At 41.5% G+C, this 20,184-nt stretch overlaps 1 protein-coding gene and 1 long non-coding RNA gene across 3 annotated transcripts; one reads left to right on the top strand and one right to left on the bottom strand.

Moving 5' to 3' along the window:
• Positions 1 to 708: 708 nt before the first annotated feature.
• Positions 709 to 3,529, bottom strand: LOC307231479. Its single transcript, XR_013844204.1, has 2 exons — positions 3,296 to 3,529; positions 709 to 1,206 (listed from the first exon to the last, which is right to left on the bottom strand). It is a non-coding gene; the product is annotated as an uncharacterized lncRNA (long non-coding RNA).
• Positions 3,530 to 7,698: 4,169 nt separating this feature from the next.
• On the top strand, positions 7,699 to 15,983 carry kras (v-Ki-ras2 Kirsten rat sarcoma viral oncogene homolog). Of its 2 annotated transcripts, none has more exons than XM_080002634.1 (5): positions 7,699 to 7,933; positions 10,919 to 11,036; positions 11,690 to 11,868; positions 11,998 to 12,157; positions 15,046 to 15,983. In XM_080002634.1, the coding sequence occupies exons 2-5, from the start codon at positions 10,926 to 10,928 to the stop codon at positions 15,160 to 15,162; spliced, it is 567 nt and encodes a 188-aa protein (XP_079858760.1). In that variant the 5' UTR covers positions 7,699 to 7,933; positions 10,919 to 10,925; the 3' UTR covers positions 15,163 to 15,983. The 2 variants fall into 2 exon arrangements, with proteins under 2 accessions (XP_079858760.1, XP_079858761.1); XM_080002635.1 differs by having other exon boundaries at positions 7,701 to 7,836.
• Positions 15,984 to 20,184: the final 4,201 nt, after the last annotated feature.

Genomic DNA, 20,184 nt, shown 5'->3' with positions numbered 1-20,184 from the left:
TAAAGCTGCAGCGCACCCTCCAAAAAGGGTCCAGCGGGGGACCTCCCTCCTCGGGCCTCCCTCCTCAGGCCCCTCTCATGCGCGTATTATCGACCCCCGCTGGTCGGAGGATGTTACTATACTTTCTTTCAGGAGTCAATTGCCAGGTCATAGTTCACAAAATTGTATTGTAAAAAAACTATACATTTCAAATCGAATTATAAATATATGAAGACTGTATATATACACACACTGTAATATATTACAATTATTAAAATATGCCAATATTCGTTATTAAAATAATTACTGCAGCGCAAAAAGAAATACCCATGTATTCATATCATTAATATATTAGCGATGGATGGATATGCCCACTGTGCCCCCCGAGGAAGGACAAGCCAGGATGGGTTAAACGCAGAGGCCTCATTTCACCGGCCACCATCCAAAGCATGTGCATGTGTGTGTGTGTGCGTGCATGTGTTGTAGTGTGGTGTGCTGTGTGACAAATAAAGATTGTTCTTCCTCCTTTTTCAATCATTTCAACCTACAATTGACAAATATGAGCTCTGAAGCTCCACAAACTTCCATTACACTGATAATAGTCACTCCCGTTCTGCAAAACCAATCAGATTAAAAGAAATACAAATTGCAGTGTAGCAGCAGGCAGTGATGGTAGCAGTCCAAGCACACCTTGAAAAAGAGAAAACATTCGCAACATAATGGGTCGGCTTATGGTTCCAAACATATTTATTCCACCATTACATAATAGGCTTATCTTTCTTCCGTCTTCGTAACATTTCCAAAATCAGGGCATATTAACAATGTGGTTGCTCTGGGACTTCTGGAGGGTTTCTGAGCTGCGCATATTTTTGCTGAGAATAAGAATAAGCCTTACAAATACAATGGGTTTCAGCACCTGCGGTGCCTGGACCCCTGAAGATTTCAATGTACATGTTAACTTAAGCTTGTACACATGCAAATGTCAAGAGTGTCTGACTTCAGACATGAACAAATCACAGTCATCTTGACGTTCAAACTCAAGAAAAAAAAAAATTCTCCATCAACTCCTGACATTCTTCATTGTTTGCTTCAAGTACTTTTTTCCTTCGACTTCCTTTTGATGTCTTGATCCCAACAGGAGATAGGGAGGTTCATTTACTTTCCCTTTGAGCTGGTGGAGGTTGTTTCTCACCCACTCAGCTCCCAGGAGTGTGCTCTTGCCATGGTCTACAAGACAAAAACAAGTCCTCTTACAGTGATCCATAGAAACAGTTCTACAGCATTTGTCACCAACCTATTTTTTTTCTCGATTACAACATTTTCATATAACATTCATTTTATTTCAACAACTCACTTTATTTTAATACGTAATAAAAATAATAAATAATAAATATGAGAATATTTAAACAACACACCTAAACAGTTAAGCGCTTTAGCAAAACTAGACTTAAAATAATAAACAATAAGTCACATATAACACTACTTTTAAGTTACTCTCCAAAATCAGCGCAGAAAAATGGATGCTGTTTTTGTTGGCAGTAAAAGGAAAAATGTCTACCTGCAGCTCCAATCAGAGCGATGTTTTCTCCAAACAAAGCATATAAAAACTCTCGATGTATTTAATTTACTCTGTTTCCTGCTGCTGCTGTGGAGCAGATCCGATGGCAAATACCCCACGGCCCGGTACAGTCCGCGAGCCGGTGGTTGGGAACCTCTGCACTAGAGAACATTCCGTCCCGATGTTTGGGTTTATTTCCCATTTTCATCACCACATCTTTGGAATTACAGGACATTCTTGTCAAAGGCAGTGCACTCTCCCGAAACGCCGGAGGAGAGGGAAACTCGCCGGAGGGCTCCGGCGTCACTGCCCGACGTGGACTTTGCACACTGTTACCAAAAATATTTCCTTGTAATGTGTGTTCATGGTGCGACAAACTGGATCAAATTATATAGAACTTTGTTTTTTTGTAATATTCAAATTATATTCAAATTAAGTTCCTACAGCCCGAGTGCAGTGTAAGTTGAGGGATATGACGCAGAGGACCCCTCCGCATAGTTGACCGCAGCTCACCCAACTCCAAGTCGGTTCGTGGCTGGGTGAGCCGCAGTCGATTCAGTGGAGGGCCCCGCCCCAGCGCACGCTGCATCTGTTTACCTGCGGATCTTGACCGCCCCAATATGGCAACCATGTCGGACAATATTACCCACAAAAGTACGTGGAGATTCGCAAACCTGCTTGTGATTTTCAAGTTCGAAATTAAACACGCATTTAGAACAATTTTCGACTTCAAATTGTGACGCCTCTAATAAATATACATTATAGACATTTAAATATATAATCATCATTGTTGTCTGAGAATAGCCGCAAAAGTTCCAGAATCTGCGCTCTGGGATTATATGCAGGGACATTTGGAGCAAATCGAGGGACGCTCTCTGACCGAGTCACTGAAAGTCAAGGATTCGTCCTTAACACATGTTTGTATGACTGGTTGTTCGTGTTCTTAAATTTAAATCTCATAAGTTTCTCCTCATTATCATGGAAGATATTATTGTGAAAATGATCAAAACTTCCCGCGGTGTGCGCCTTCTGTAGCTGATCGTTTTCGGAGTTTTGTGAAACGCAGCACAAGTTACACTTTTTCCGAGTTGCCAGCAGCATCTGCTGCTGGATGCGAATGACTTCCGAGAGGAGAGGCTTGGATTTATGCAACTTCAGCTGATGATGATGTCACAAAGCGCCACGCTCCTGAATCTAATCAAATCGCGACACGTTCTTCTACTTCCGGCAAAATTCGTTTTCCCCCTCATTCCTGCTCCAAATGTACATCGAACATTACGTCGGAAATGTCCCGGTTCTAACGAGACCTCAACCATGACCGTGGGTACTGCGGTTGCGGTGTTCTAACTACTTTTAGCCGGAAAAACCCAGGATTCAAATCCGAGCAAAATCAGTAGAATTCCAGTCCTGCGGTCTGCCCCCTGACAATAACAATAACAATAACAATCAAGAAAACGAGAAAGAAAAGCGTATGGCGTTTTAGTTATATAGTTAGTTGCTAATCACACGTCGTAAGTTAACCACAACAGCATTTGTTGGAAAGCTAATGAGCTGCCTCAGGCTGTATGCGGTAAACTGCCAGCTAATCTCAGCTAACTCGCTAAACTCTGTGGGAAATTGCTGTAGTAAGCCAATAGGCTATCAATCCGAGCCGTGAATGCATTTTCAACAAGATGTTTATTCTAACTATGAATACATTGTCAGCGTCATTCTCATATTGGATGAAATGAAAGTAGTATTAAGACTTACGTTACTTACACGTGTAGTCGTTGGGGGCTTGGCTGCTTTGCGCCGGTGTCCCCCACAAGCTTGAATAACGGCCACGAAAGTCGGAACGAACTTTTAAACGAGCCCCCGCAGATCTAATATACGTGAAGATTCAGAACGTGCACTGCTCGTTTCTCGCCTCAGTTTGGTTCAGGGGCACATTTTGCTGGACTGGTAAGAGGCTCACGCCCTGGCCGCTGCGGGAAGCCCGCCGCTCACCCCCAAACCCACTGGCTCGCAGAACGAGAAGCCGTGGGCGGAGTCAAAAACGCGGAACTTGGGCCGTTCTCAAACCCCATTGGCTCGCAGAACTACGGGGCCCCAGGAGAGAGGTCTGCGGCTGGGCCCTTCACTCCGTTTGGAAAATGCCATAAAAATGTTTCGGGGGAAATATGTGTGTATAGTTTCATCATTGATGATGATTTATGATAATTGTTGCTTTATTTTGGTGATAGGTCCCTTCTTATTTAACTTTATTTATTTATTTAACGTATCTTAACTTATGTCAATTAAGTGAAACAAATTGATTTAATTATTTCCATGTTTTGCTAAAATGTCACTGCTGTCGTTTTTATGTGTATACATATATATATTTATATATGTATAACATTATATATATATATATATATATATATATATATATATATATATATATATATATATATATATATACACACACACATACATCTGTATATAGTAGTTAAATGATATATATATATATATATATACACACATACATCTGTATATAGTAGTTAAATGTTTATGTTTTAGCTTGTTGTCTTTGTTTCAGCTGTACTGTATGTCTAGTCCATGTTTGTACGTTGAGAGAAAGCTAAAGAGTCAAATTCCTTGTATGTATGTGTACATACTTGGCGAATGAAGCTCATTCTGATTCTGATGTCTTATGGCAGAAATAAATAAATTGTAATAATAATAAAAACAGTATGTAAAGACAGGATTTGACTTTATTGGCCAAGTAACGGTTACTTGGGAAGGAATGTGACTCTGTTGTCAGATACTCAGTTCCCACAGAACACATAGCAAAATGTAAAGGTAAGTAAAAGAAAAGTGAGCTAAATTTAAGTACAATATTTACATACCCTAAGTAGGATCTGTAATAAACAGTATTTACAATGTGTGCAACAGGCACATGACATATTCAAGAGCGTGTGCACATAGTAATGATGGATAAATAAATACAGAATATTTACTGGGGTGAATGAATGAGTGTACAAGTGGCAGGGACACAGATCACAAATCACAGATATGAAAAAGGAAGCCTGATTACTATATTTTAAACCAAATATACTACTGCCTTCATACAAACTATTGTATTCTAAATCATTCTAAGAAAAATGTCATGAAACTGATGAATATTTGTTAAAAGAAAGTGTGAGATATTTCTGTAATATTTATTTTGTATTTGTTTGTATTCAATTAATCAAAGTATTCAAGGTAAGTATCACATATCTAGCACCCTACAGGTAAGGGGGACCATTTAAAAAATGATTAAAAAAAAAAGTGAACTACTATCTTTTCTCTGCGTTTTTTTTTACCACAAAGCGTGTTGTAATGCATTGTGTTAGAAGAGTGGTTTAAAAAAAAGCCAACTCAGTCACACCGATTGCAAAAGAGAATTTGCAAAAGATTTCTGGAATGTTTGAAATGCTAGATGTGTTTATGAAGCACGTTCAAAAATGTTCTGCTGTAATCCAGGGAATGAAAGTAAAAAAAAAAAAAACACTGCCCCCAAGTGGCTGTTGTGTTTGGTGCAGGATTGGCCTTCAAGGCTGTGTTCAGATGGATCAATATATTTAAAAGTAACTTACAACAAACCGTTGTGCTTCCAATGCTTACATTCATGGTATAGGAATTGCATTTCAAAATATACAGTTGCTTTGAGTAAAGAAGGAGTGTCAGAAAGGGGTTTTTGTCAACTTGTGCTCTCCTCTTTTGTTTTTTAAAACACTGTTCCAAACACTTCGTAATAGTGCGGTGTTTGTATATGAAAGCTGTTTTTATCATGACCATAATGTAAAACTACAAGTTTCATTTAGGAGGATTTCAATGTAAATTCAACACAACACAGACAATTAATACTATTACATAATTATAGAAGCCAGAATCGCGATTGTGCGCGAGCACCTCGGGTCGATTACGCACATTTTAGTGTTTTTAAGTGTTTTTAGTATTTTAGAGCTTATAGAGCTTATTGTGCGTATTCAGCGGGTGTCATGACATTTCACTGCATGTATGTATGACCCCATGTATATGTATGTGACAAATAATCTCTTGAACTTGAATTTGAACTTGGAATTTATTAGTGCACTTTGACATAGGTAGAATAGAAAATGTTTTTGTAATGATCAATTTTAGAAAAAGGATTAATTCATGCAGATATTTCACATCATGTAAACTGTTAATATATCATATAAATAAACTATAAGAATAAATTATATGACGAAGTAATTATACAGCTGAATGGGGATTTTTATAACGGTGTAACGATGTACATATTGTCGGTTTTCTACAGCTTAACTCCATCGTAATTGGCGTCATACGTTTTGGGTCATCTTAGTGAGAAACCAACCAACACTGTGTGACACTGGCTTACAGGAGACGTTCGAAACAATCAAAGCAGACATCAACCATTGGAGCGCCTGTTTCTAAATTCAACCATACAGTATACAAGTTTTACATATCATACAAATTAATTTGTTCTACAGTTAGTCGTTGTATTGACATATTGCACACAACACATCGTCAAGAAGAAAAAAACAAAATATATATATATACTGTATACTCTAAATATAGAAATATAACTTATTTGTTTGTTTTTGTTTGTTTATTTATTTATTTTTACATATTGCACTAACACGTCGTTAAGAAAGAAAGCATACATTTTTCAACGATTTGCAATAAGTCAAAATTAAAATATATATATACAAGTATATATATATATATATATATATATGAATAAATATATACTTTTTTTTATCTGTCAGTGCAATATGTCAATGCAACAATTTACTGTAGAACTAATCGTGTCAACAAGAACAACAACAAGGACAGTCAGTCATAGCTAAGATATTTTAACAACAGAATAATAAGGCTTGGTGTTGGAACAATGCCCGTTTATTTATTTGTTCATTCCATTGCTGTGGTGCAAGGCCGGGATAAGACAACACTGAATTAGAACGCAATCGTATCACAACGTAAACGCCACCAAAAACGCGGGACATGGGCGCTTCCATACGGATGACGTCAGCTCAGCTTGTCGCCATCTTACAGTGGATGTTTCCGCGAGCGACGAGCGGGCGCGCGGGGCTGAGGGGCGGGGCCAGATCACTTCCTGGTCTGGAAGTGACGCCCGAGCGTCCCGGTTATATTTAGAGCCTATATATAGTGGAGGCGCCCCCTACGCAGCACACGCCGCGCCGGCCCGGGAGGGATGTGTCCTGGAACCGGCACCATGTGACCCTACATAGTTAAAAAAAAAAAATCGCGTCCACAAGCACGAACGCACCAAATGTGAACGATTGGAACACACTTTCACGTCAAATCAAATGAATCACGTCCCGGTCGGTTCTGTAACCGGCCGATATGAATTAGCCCTTTTCAAGCGACCCGCCGCATTGCTGTTACTCCCTAAATGTGTGATAACCGTGAAACCTAAACCACTTTCCCCCCCACCGGATCCGGGGTTTTTCTTTTTCTTTTTTATTTCATTTTTTATTTTTATATTTTTTAAATCAAGTTTATTAGCCGCATTCACGTGTCCGCCGTGGAGAATCCTGGGGAGATTACGAAACGTGCCACTGAGGAAACCGGTTGAAGCGCCTTGCTGCGCTCGGCGACGAAAGCTTCGACTCCGTTCGCGGATTCGCCTCCCGACGAGCCACTCGGTGGAGGGAGTGGTTCGCCCGTTTCCTTTTACGTCGGTGCGACGAGAACGAGGGGTCCCCAAGGGCTTGTCCGTTGAATGATCACGAGAATCATTTCACTCCCGCCAAAGCGGTTCATTCGGTTGGCGGAGCGCTAAACGTGAATGCTAGAAACGTGTGTCAGTGAATTATAATCACCCTGATTCTCTACAACGTATTTATTTCGGCAGAGTTCTGCTTACGGCCAATCAGACGAATAAGTCACTTTTGTCAAAATGATTTATTTGCGTGCAACGTGGACGTGAAAATCGGTCATACTCAATATGAATCACGCTACCATCACATTTTTTTTTTTTTTTTGGCCTTTAAACGTTGACGAAGTCGTCAGAAATTCTCTCCAATCCGCGGGTCGACGGTTCGCTCGCAGGGCTCTCGGATCGTTCCAAACGTTCGTTCGCCGCGAGCGAGTCGTCCACGCACCTCGCGCCGCTACGCCCAGATTCACCGGAGGCCGAGCCGAGCAGCTAGTAGGCCGAGCGCCGGACTGAATGGGACGTTCGATCGATTAATCTGCCCCGCGTTGGAGGTCCCCCTGCTCGGATCGGAGGCAGATCACACCCAACGTAAATGCAGGCGTTCCCGAGTGCGGTAGGACATGCGGAAATCTTGTGAGAAGGGAGGATTATCAGCTTGACATTCTGGTCGCTAACTAACTACTGCGGACGCGGAACTCCTCGCACCGAAGGTAAAGGTTCGCACGTCGGCGTTAATTTGCAGGAAACCGCTCCGTGGCGTATTCTCCCGTGTCGTCGCGTTGCTCTGTCCGATGTGTTAAACGTCCACCAACGATGTGGTTTATTATGGATAGAAATACCATCTAGTGAGTGGGGTTCTCAGTGCAAACTACGCCCAGTTGTTAAATGTGCGGCCCTGCCGTGCAGCCCTCTGCGGTGTATACAATAAACCTACAGCGCCGTCAAAGAACAGAAGAGATGGAAATATACAAAACACCTACAAATCAACCAACATCTAGTACAATTGGCAATATGCAATACACATTAAAATGAACCAATAGAAAAATGGCAGTGCGCAATAAACCAAAAAAAGAGAAGGAGATATTCATATAAAATATACCTAAAATTAACAATTAACATCTGTGCCAATAATTAACACTTAGTCAGTCATTTTTTCCTAATGCAGTAGTATCTGTTAATTCAGCAAAGTGCGCTATGAATGGCCAGGCTAGGCTAGCCCACACAGGTTACTCCGCTCCTTTGCTCCTCCACCCTGGTACACGGCGTGTTTTTATTTCACACGGTTGTGTGCGAACCTGCACAATTCCCCCTTTTTTTTTGGGAAGTGTGTGTATTGTTGATACAGGGGCGTCTTGTTGACTGTAAGTTTTTAGGTATATTGTGCATGCTCAATATTTCTATTTTGTTAGTAATTTTTTAGGTTTATTTTATAATGCTATTTTATTTATCTATCTCCATTTTCTAAAGCAATGATCACAGTCCTCCCTGAACACTAATACTAACAGCTATGTAGTGCAACACTAGTCTGAATCCAAAGCTCATTAGTCGAGCCTTGCCTCTTGTTGTTGTTGTTGTTTGGTTTTGGCTAGTGGCCACCAATGAAAAGTCCAATGCCTTTGGAAAACGAGAATTTGGTTTGGTTTTGGGTGAAATTCGATCTCAAAATGACATACATTAGATGGACGTCAATTAGTCCGAGCTTATCTGGAGTTAACTGAGATTCAATTTATTTATTTGAATGAATAAATGAATACTGCAATACGAATGACGAATACCTCTATCGACAACTTGACTACATTTCGAGGATGACTATTGGTGCTTAGATATTTACCCACAGTAAATATTTGAGACCTTATCATAAGTAATGTAGGTATTATGACCTAAGCACTGTCACGCAGCTGTAAAGGCAACATTCAACTATATCACCACATTGCGACGACCAAAATCCCAGACGATATCTACGCACATCACAGTGTGGATGTATGGGCCGGCCCTGTTTGCTGGACACCCAACGTTCCTCATATTCCCTGGATTTCATCGGGTTTTGGACTAGACATGACAGCCGACTGTCACTCACTCTGGCTCCCAGTGTTTGCAAAGATAGAGCCATTGTTTGCATCAGCGCTGTGGGCGTGTGGTCCACCGCTTCATGCCAGTTTCGTGGGGAAACGTTTCCCTTAATCAGTCATCTAGATTCAAGATTCAAGAGGTTTATTTGTCACATATACATACGTTCCCACATACACGCAGTGAAATGTCATCTAAACCACAGTTAATGCACTTTAGTGCTTTGGTCTTAATTTTGTTGAACACACCCTCCTCCCTGTAAAGTAATAAGGAACCTGGTGGCAGATTTTGTGGCGTTTTCGAACGTTTAACAGAGCATTTTCTCTTTTAAATCTTCAGAAACGCTCCCTAATGCAGCAAATGTAACTCCAGGTGTTGACTGTAGAGCGTTGAAATCGTGATCTAGTTTTTGTTTTATTAGTCCTGACAATGCAAAATATTCCCTGGTACTCCTCCCCGACCCCGGGGTTATTTGGAACTGTGCACTGTAACTTCTGCCTGCCACTATTGATGACTGTTGGTTTCAAAGCAGCCAGACAGAGCACAGCCTCCCAGTTGCTCATCAATTTTGGCACCTCGATGTAATGTAATATCATATTTATGCCTGGGGCCAGTTCCCATTGTGCATCTGTTACTCAGAAATAACAATTGAGCTGCCAGATGAGAAGTAGTTCACTTGAAGAGGACTCTGTAGGATGTTAATTAGCGCTGAATTAACTGACAAAACCTATTTTAAAATATGGCTGCATTTAAATTTAATGAAATTATGTTAAAAATCCCATTTGCTTGCTAGTTTAGGAATCTATAATTTTCATATTTTCTTCAACACTTAAATATTGGGCATCTAGGTTATGCTCTTAGTAGTTGTGTAAATATGTGAGGATATCACAGTGAGGATCAATTATGGTGTTTATTTTATATTTTACAGAATTTTACAGTAATTATTTATTTATTTATTAATATATTTACCTAATATTTGCGGGTGCAGTCTTTGTTGCTCATGTTTATTGTGTGTAATTTGTTGTGCTAAAAATGCCCCATCACGGTCTGGATATAAGGCTTTTAATATTACTCTTGTACACATTGTTCCAGCAGCTGCAATATAGTCACGTAATTTTCCACTCAGCACAATGGTGATTTTTAAAGCACACACTTTCATATTTTAAATACAGTCTATTTATTCCCAATTTGGGGAAGTGCCTTTTCTGTAATTAATTGTAATCTTCACATCCGATATTATGAATAGACAGCCCTTTCCCCAAAATTTCATGGAACAGTGTTTGTCTCTGCCCACCCCCTTGTGTGCTCAAAACCTCTTATTGGTAAACTGGAATAATATCCGGAATTTCCCCAGGAGATGAATAAAGTGTTATCTTATCTTCTATTTAAGGAAATTGGGGGTTTCTTCACCTTTACTTGCACCAAAATGCAAAAGAGCGTGCAATTTTCCCAGAAGAGCCACTTCGACATTTTTGGGGTCATGCCAGTATATTGTACTTAATTGTGAATTCCTGTGAGGCTTATTGGGTTCCCATTTTTTAACGAGAAAGTTTTATCTATCAATTCTTATGTTTATGTCTTATGTTGATCTATATATGTTTTTTAATGTATTTTTTCCTGTTCCTCAGGTGAATCATGACAGAATATAAGTTGGTTGTGGTGGGAGCTGGTGGTGTGGGCAAGAGCGCACTCACCATCCAACTCATCCAGAATCACTTCGTGGACGAATATGACCCGACCATTGAGGTAAAGAAAGTCTTTTCTCATGGCTCTGTGCATATTTCGGTAAAAAAAAAAAAAGAACATTTTTGTTTTTGCAGTAATAGCAGGTTTTTCTGGTTTAATACTTCAAAGACACCAAACAGGTTTTTGATGATTTTGAGTACCTAGGCTCCTCACCCTATGTGAGACGCATGAAAGGATCTGAAATGGTGTTTATTCATGCCACCAGACAGTGATTATGTGTGTTTGGTGAAATAATTGCGGGGAATCTGGAACTGCTGGTTCCAGAGCTTTGACGTGGGCCTAGTTGTAATTGCGCTGCCCTAAAATTAGTTAAAAATTGCCAATGTTAAAGCTGCTTTATCTTAGTTGCGACATAGTGTAGCATGGTTTCCATAGTTTGTTGATCATCGTCTTTTTCAACATGTTTTCCAAACCCAAGCAGTCTCTTGCCCTCCTAATATGGATCTTATGTCCTATTAAAAAATATAACTTTGCACAATTATCATGTTTTTTAAACAGAAACACAAAACATATTCATTGCTTTAAAAAATAAATAAATAATTAAAAATATAGAAAAAGTCCTATGTGACTAGTGTTATCACTGTGGGTTAAGTTTATATCTCCTCACTGTCGGTTGAGTTTATATCTCCTCCTAAGAGTCGTCCCTCTTGCAGGACTCGTACAGGAAGCAGGTGGTGATCGATGGCGAGACGTGTCTTCTGGACATCTTGGACACGGCTGGTCAGGAGGAGTACAGCGCCATGAGGGACCAGTACATGAGGACGGGCGAAGGCTTCCTCTGCGTCTTCGCCATCAACAACACCAAGTCCTTTGAGGACATCCACCACTATAGGTGAGCACGGGAGAAGGGACGACCGTCTTCATAAGGAGGTTTTAGGGCTGGATCCGAAGCTCCCAAATTTCTCGGCAAATGGTCCGATCTGTTTTGCCAATGATTTCAATCTCCTCTGTGAATCTCTAGAGAACAGATCAAGCGAGTGAAGGACTCTGAGGACGTCCCCATGGTGCTGGTGGGGAACAAGTGTGACCTCCCGTCACGGACAGTAGACACCAAGCAGGCTCAGGACCTGGCACGTAGTTACGGTATCCCCTTCATTGAGACCTCGGCCAAAACCAGACAGGTGAGACGCCAGAGACCTTTCCACGACACACTCGAGGATCGGATGTTTCTTTTTGTTCTCGGGGGAGTCCCATAACAGATGTTTAGCGTCTCCATAGTACTGCCTGGAAACATTCAGCATGACATTAATAATCTACATTTCAGAATTAATCGTTATTCTATTTTTTTAGAGGGGGTGACACCTGTGTGGGGTGTCCTTGAAATGGCTCGGTGCTGTCGGCATAGAAGTTGTGAAATGCTTTAATCCCTCCGCTCGTGTGGTGCTTTTGATTTGTGTCCCATTCAGTGGCTCTCTGGACTCTTGGTCATTTGCTTGGAAACAGATTGGACGACATGCTCTTCACTCTTTCTAGTTTAAATCTGTTTTTTTTTTTTTTTTTTTTTTTGGTGGGTTATAATGATGGTTTTGATGCATGCCACTTTGTGATGGTCTCTGGAAATGGGTAATGCTTAACTATTAATCACCAAATCATTAAAGTATTTTTTTTCTTTATGGAACCTGCATGGCAGGGAAAATCGTTGGTAAATTACGCTGGGCTAAGTGATTCTGCCCCGTCGGCTGTTGTTACTGTGAACTGGTGCTTGGGGATGTGTGTGTGTGTGTGTGTGTGTGTGTGTGTGTGTGTGTGTGTGTGTGTGTGTGTGTGTGTGTGTGTGTGTGTGTGTGTGTGTGTGTGTGTGTGTGTGTGTGTGTGTGTGTTCGGTGTCTGATGCATGATGCATGGTCATCGTGCAGCTCGGCAGCTTGATGCTCAGATTTGTGTGGGGGTGCGTGCGTCCAGTTTTCTGGTCTGTGTGAATTGGAGGAATCACAGCTCTGGTTGGTGCTGGGAACTTGATGGCGCAGTGATTAATTTCTTACTTCTCCTTCCACCAATCTCCCTACCTGGGTGTGCTTGTAATTCACTTTCCACAAGCCGCTGCTGCTGCTGCAGCAACTCATTGTTTCTCCGATGTTTTTATCCAACGTCTTCCCGCGAGTCAAATGTAACCCTTTAAGATAAAGCTACACAGATGAGTTAAATGCAAGGAAAACATAGTTGTACCAGGTCGGACACACTCGAGTGCGACCATTGGCCTACACGTTGCTATACACACATATTGTTAAAAGGCTTGGTGCCTCTGTGCACGGTGTTCCCTAACATTGAAGGGAGTTGTTTCTCACACTGCAGAGAGTGGAGGATGCCTTTTACACTCTGGTACGGGAGATCAGGCTGTACCGGCTCAATAAGCTCAGCAAGGAAGAAAAGACGCCGCGCTGTGTCAAGCTTAAAAAGTGTGTTTTGATGTGAAAGGGGTAAGTGCAGCCGTGTGTGTGTGTGTGTGTGTGTGTGTGTGTGTGTGTGTGTGTGTGTGTGTGTGTGTGTGTGTGTGTGTGTGTGTGTGTGTGTGTGTGTGTGTGTGTGTGTGTGTGTGTGTGTGTTGCTGGGGATTCCGCGGGGCGAAGGGGGTGGTGCGGTCGAAGCGGTCCCTCAAAGAGAGTGGGGTGCTTCTTTTTGCTCTCTGGGTGCAACCCTCTGGGTGCTGCTGGGGTCTTTGAGAGAGAAACAGTAACTGCAACCCCCCTCCCCTCCTCTTCCTCCTTCCCCTCCTTCAATTGTTTGTGCGCTGGGGTTTAGCTTTACTCTAATCTGCCGAAATCAACACAGAGAAAAACCTTTGAGCCGTTCAGCCAATTCACTTGATTAATGGAGACTGTAATGTTAATCTGGGTGTAAATTGTGTGCAGAAATGTTTCCGAGGTGTGTGTGTGTGTGTGTGTGTGTGTGTGTGTGTGTGTGTGTGTGTGTGTGTGTGTGTGTGTGTGTGTGTGTGTGTGTGTGTGTGTGTGTGTGTGTGTGTGTGTGTGAAACAGGTTTTGGGTTGTGTAAATTTTCCTTTTGTCTTTCTTTGTTCTCATGGCCGTGTCGGACTTCTCCGTCACACCCTGAAGCTCCTCACCACAAACACGCCCTACGTGGGTTATTCCTTCATTAAAAAAACAAAAAAATGTAACCATTTTAGCTGACGCAGACAATTTAATTTTGAAATACTACGGTTTATTAGCAAACAGTGACTAGGAAGTAGAGCCGGGTGTTGGGCAGGATTTCACGATTCTATTTGAGTCCGATACAGAGGGCCAGGATTTGTTTGAATCCCATATGGATGAGGGGGCTCACCATACCATTCTGTATCTGTACGCTGACGTTTTACACATGATGAGAAGCGCTGCCGACTTTTCAGTATAAACCCTCTGACATCTGAAAATATTTCATGGAACAAATTCCATTAAACACATCAATTGAAAATTTCAATACATTTGTGACTATGGTGGTATTTGATTTTTGGTTTTTGTTTTTAAGCAGAAAATGGTCCCAACAAATGAGCGACCTTACAATTTTCAAACCCATACAGAAATTGAAATCATACAATTAAATTTTTATCTTCTTCTTTTTTTTTTTTTTTTTTTTTAACCCAGCCTGACTTAAAAAAAAAAAAAAAAAGTTTCATTACCAAAATTAGATTAATGGATTTTCCTAATTCTTGAAGTCAGATGTTCACAGTGGAATGGATTCAGGGGGTGTATGTCTCCTATTTTTGAACAAGCAGTCATTGTTCTCTTGCCTTGAGGTTGGGAGGATTGTTTAATCGTGATGTGTTTGAGACGATTTCATCATCGCAAAATTGATGACTAAATTAGCGGTAGCGTTTCACTTTTATCACAAGCTGCCACCAGCAACGAGCACATCATCATACTGGGTCAATACATCAGTGGTGGTCACATGCATGCATATTGTTGAATAACGTGACGGATGTTTTACTTGACACCATTTTCACATTTGGATGTTTTTGTATCGTAATCTCTAACCATGAACTATTACATTTTTTTTTTTTCCCCCCTCTTTTCAGGGCGTCGATGATGCCTTTTACACATTAGTGCGAGAAATCCGGAAACACAAGGAGAAGATGAGCAAGGAGGGCAAGAAGAAGAAAAAGAAGTCCAAGACAAAGTGTACACTAATGTAAAAAAAACAAAAAAAAACAAAAAAAAATTACCCCCTCCCCTCCCAACGTTTTCAAGACAGACTAAAGAGAAACAAGTTGAACATTTTAATTAATACATTTTGTACATTACACTAAATTATTAGCCTCTTTCTTAATACCCACCACACTGAATACTAAAAGCAACCTGATTGATCTGCCTTTTTGCTACATGGAAACCAATGGGCTTTATTTTCTGTCTAGTGCCAGTTGCCCACATGTATTGATTTCAGCAGTTAGATTTTTATCGGAGGACGCGCTGTTGAATTGGGGGATTTGAGACACGACTGTTAGTTCCTAACGTGAAGACTCATTTTGGACAAATGGGTTTGAGCAACTTGAATTGCTGTGTTCTGCTGGGATGGCCCCCACCTGCGAATGCTCGGTTACACCTTTCGAGCGTGTGGGATGCCAAAGAATTGATTTTTCATCCCGTTCAATTGGGAATAATAATAATGATAATAATTAAAATCAACAACCCAATTAAGACATCTTAGCTGGATGAAATCCGGGTGTCCTCGCCACTGTGTAAACGCCCCCCGTCCCTCCCCTAGGTATGACTTAGTTACGTGATTGATCCAGTTATGTCATTTATCAGAGTATGCATGTCAACCCCCTGTTTTAACATCCCTATTTACCCCCTCTAATCAATTAATTAATTCGCAAACACGTCTGCTTTTCTATTTTGTGGGAAGTGATCTCCCGCCTCTTCCTTGCATGCCTTGTCCTTAATGACCGGAGAAATAACGAGTGCGGATACTGTACGCAGCAGTTGTCAGAGCCGGGAATGTGGAAGTGTAATCATGATGGGGAATGGGGGGGGAGGGGGGGGGGGGTTTATGAGGACGCCGTCAGACCCCTGCTTCTATAGCATCAGGTTATTGATCTTTAAAATACGTGTAGCCTATTTGTAATCTATTATTTCCAGTCTGAGTCTGAGTTCAATGTTCCCTTGAGCGATCCTGGTTTTACAGCTGGACGTAGAGTCGTCCTAGAATCATGAACAACGACAACAAAAAAAAAAACCACCTTGCACAATTTCCTAACACTGTCACTAAGTTGTTAGTGTAAAAACGAGCTGCCCTGACAGTCAGTGGCTAGCAAGATAACACAAAACCGATAGTTTTTTTTTTTTTTTTTTTTTAATGAAAGCCTTGTTAAATATTTCTTCTCAGCCAGTATCTCCCCATCCTTCGCAGGGACACTTTGCTTAATTGGTCACGGAGGGTGCTCAAAATGTTGCTTAGGTGATTTTCTGGTTGCTTTTTATAATAGTTTTTTTTTTTTTTTTTTTTCTTTTCCTTTCTTTTTTCTCTCTCTTCCCCCAGATATATTTTTTTATTATTATTCATTTGCTAATCCTCTAACATTCTTTGCTGGGCTGCCTTTCAACATAAGTTATTGTCCAGGGAAATAATTCATCATTATCTCTCACAGAGCTTGGGAATTGGAGTGACGTAAACTGGAGCTAATGTTTGTAAAATGAGGCAATAATTGCCATAAAATTAGAGGACCGTCTGGTTTATTAAAATAAGTCGAGCGCATATTACACCTTTCTGACCTACTGTACATCCCAGTTTTTCCTCCCTGGGGGTTACACATTTTGCCTTTTATGTTTGTATTAGGTGCTACAGTTATAGACCATAGACAGTCAGGAAGAGTGAGCATTTATTGTCACCGGTGTGCTCAAAGAAATCCCCAAAACGCTGTTGAGGCAGGAGACCCAGAATAGGATACAATTTGTTTTTCGGGATTAATGAATTTTGACCCACTGTATTATTACCTCCTTTTGTTCATGAAGTAGATAACTGTTAATGCATTTTTAATTTTAGAATCCACTTGTTAACAACAATGCGTCAGAATTAGTTTTACCGAAATGTTCCTCCTATTGCGTGCCAACGGCTGATTTCCGAAAATGTATCATTTATACCTGGATCGTATTTTAACAACCTTTGTATAGTTGTGATACTGAAAGGTGCATATTTTGTAAATTGTGCTTCATTTCGTTGGTGTGTCTAAATGAATGTTGCTTTAATGGGAGTTCCGCTCCTTTCTGTGTATGTGACTAGGGAGTGTGACTGGGTCCAGGTCTGTGGGAGTGAATGAATGACCACTTTACAACACACCCATTATGGACCGTGTCGAGTGGTGACCTGATCTCAAATGAGTCTATTTTTTTGCCATGAATCTCACCACTCCTATTTAATGTGTAATAAAGAACAAAATAAACGGAAGCGCTTTTGATTCATTCCTCAGTCTCGCCCCGGCTGCGAATTTGAGAGATTATTATTTATTTTTTTTCCTGAATCTAAGCTGAAGTTAATGTTTGCCGCTTCTGTCAGGGAGTTTCTGTGTAGCAGCACACACAATTACATTGTCATCCTTATCTCATAGTCTGAGGGAGACAGAGAAAACCAGCAGAGGGCAGTGCTATCATGGGAAGAAGACATCAGATCTTAACTCTGGATATCTAAAACTATTATTGGCACAGAATCAAGCCTGAACTGCCATGGCTCTTACATAACATGTTATCCAGAACCATATTGAATGCTTGGCGTTCATCATTCTGCAGGTTTTGTACATTTGGCTGAGATGGAGATGATCACCTTGATTGTCACATTGACGCAATTGACGCAAAAAGTGATGTGACATTGTCACATCACTTTTTAAGTGTTTTTCTTTTTTGTAAAGAAGATACTGGTAAAACATTTGTTTGGGGGGAGTTTGAAAAGCCTGTTAAATTCTGCCAGACTTTTTAAAGGCATATTTTAGAGCATCACAGTCCAGATTTTCTTACATACGGATTAAAAGTTATTCACTTGTTCTATCGTCTTGACACACATGGCTCGCTCCCGTCTTCAAGGAAATAGACTGAAGACAAAACCACACAATCTTATCATTGCACCAATTAGTGTATAAGCCTTTTTTAGTGTACACAGTATGCCTCAAGTATGCAGAAAGTACCTGGATGACACGACATCCGGTGATATCTCTTAGCAGAGAAAACACCAAACATGACGCTGGAAGGTATCCCACAATGCATTGCAATGAACGCTACTTCGCTACGACAACCGTTAATGGCGACGTGTACGCGTGTTCGCCGACTGCACGATGGCGACATGACGGTGACCGATGTCTGAAAAGCCAGGCTTCTTTGACCTCACATACTCATGCAGACTGGGTGATGTTTATTTATAAAAACCCCTAATCACAGTAAAGTCTCAAAGGGCTTTGCAAACCCACATTTCACATTGAAATCAACGGCCTCCCCTGGTCTGAACCCTCATCTGGGCAAGGAAAAAACTCCCAGAAAGACCTTGAGAAGGGGCCACAGGAGGAGGTATCCCCCTTCCAGGATGACCAGTGACATCGTTATTAATATAAAACGACAAATCATAGGTTATTGTATTTCTGCACTGCACAGTGTTAAAGCTGGACAGTATGAGAGTCTATTTGCTGGTGCAAAGCGCTGCAGGTGGCCGCCTCCAGGGAAGTGGTCCTCATCAGGCCTGATCCAGGTGGGTTGGAGCAGTATCCTCCACATCTGGAAGGGGTCAGGACCGTTATCCCCCTGGCTCCGTGACCACAGCTACAGCCTCCAGGCGCTCACAGCAGACTGCCTGCGGTCGACTGACTGACAGCAGTTAATATCCAGACGTCGGATCTGTTATGTAGGGACTAGATGTTAATGCATGTATGTAGTAGCAGCAGCAAGCAAAAAAAAAAAAGTATATTTAGAGGCTGTTTTTATCATTTTCTTTCTTTTATATTACTCCCAAATGTATGCATCTATTCTGTTCATCACATATACATCGAAGCGACGCTTACTTGCCAAAACGATGTCAACAGCCTTTCTCATAAGTGGATTCGGTCATTTCAGCGATGCTTATTGCTGGCAGGTAGATAACATCATCAAGCACAAAGTCAATGGGAAACGTCTAGAAGCAACAGCAGCTTCGCCGAAAAGAAGTAAGCCATGCAAGCACACAGAACGGGACCGCAGAGTGCTGGAGTACTTAGTGTGTAAAACCTGTCTGCCTTCGGTGCCGCGAGGCTCCCTGCCGCGTTCCAAACCACCTCGGGAAGCGACGTCAGCACAAGCGCTGCTCATTGGGAGCCCCGTGAAATGGGTTTTCATGGCCGGGCGGCCACACACAAGCCGGAGCGGTGTAGATGCTGCCGCCGCTGGACTCTGGAGCAGTGGAAGCATTTTCCGGCGTTCTTGCTCCCACCGGCCCAATCAACCCAAATGCATATGGTTCTGAATGTAAAGCGCGGTGGCCGTTTCATCTTCTCGTGGTCAAGGGAAATCGTAATGCTACAGCATACAATGAAGATGATTCCAGATTTTTGGCAACAGTTTGGGAAAAGCCCTTTCCCAACTCTGCGTGACTATTAAAGTGAGGTCCTGCAGAAATGGTTTGTCAGTATGGGTGTACAGTACTAATGTACTAATGTACTACTAAACCCTATCGAACGGCTCCGAAGTGAACTGCAGGCTGCAAGCGAAGCCTAATCGTCCAACATCACTGCCGACCTCCCTCTTAGAATTTTTGCCTGAATGCAAGTAAACCCCCAAATTCATCATCTAGCGAGCCTTTCCAGAAGAGTAGACGCCGTGAGGTGATCAGGTGATCACATTAACATCCGCTATTTTGGAATGAGGTGTGGGAGGAGCAGGCTCCCCTTTTTGACGATGCAGTAACCTCCAAGCTGGGTCGATCCCCGGCTCCTCCCGACACCATGCTGTGCTGTCCTTGAGCAAGACACTTAACCCCTAATTGCTCCCGATGGCTGCGTATGCGTATGAATAATTGCAAGTCGCTTTGGACAAAAAGCGTCTGCTAAATGATGATGAAATGTAACAAGCTTCAAAGGAAACTATTTTGCAACGGGAAAAATCTCTGGCAGACCCTACAAGTCGTATTAATGACATTGTCCTGTGATTTTAGAACATAATGGATAAAATGGAGTTTCAGCGTATTCAACTCATTGTTTGAAGTGTTC

This window comes from Zeus faber (assembly GCF_960531495.2).
Source record: "Zeus faber genome assembly, chromosome: 6".
NCBI lineage: Eukaryota > Metazoa > Chordata > Actinopteri > Zeiformes > Zeidae > Zeus > Zeus faber.
Note: the sequence above shows the minus strand (reverse complement) of the source record. Positions and strands in the feature narration are given on the sequence as shown.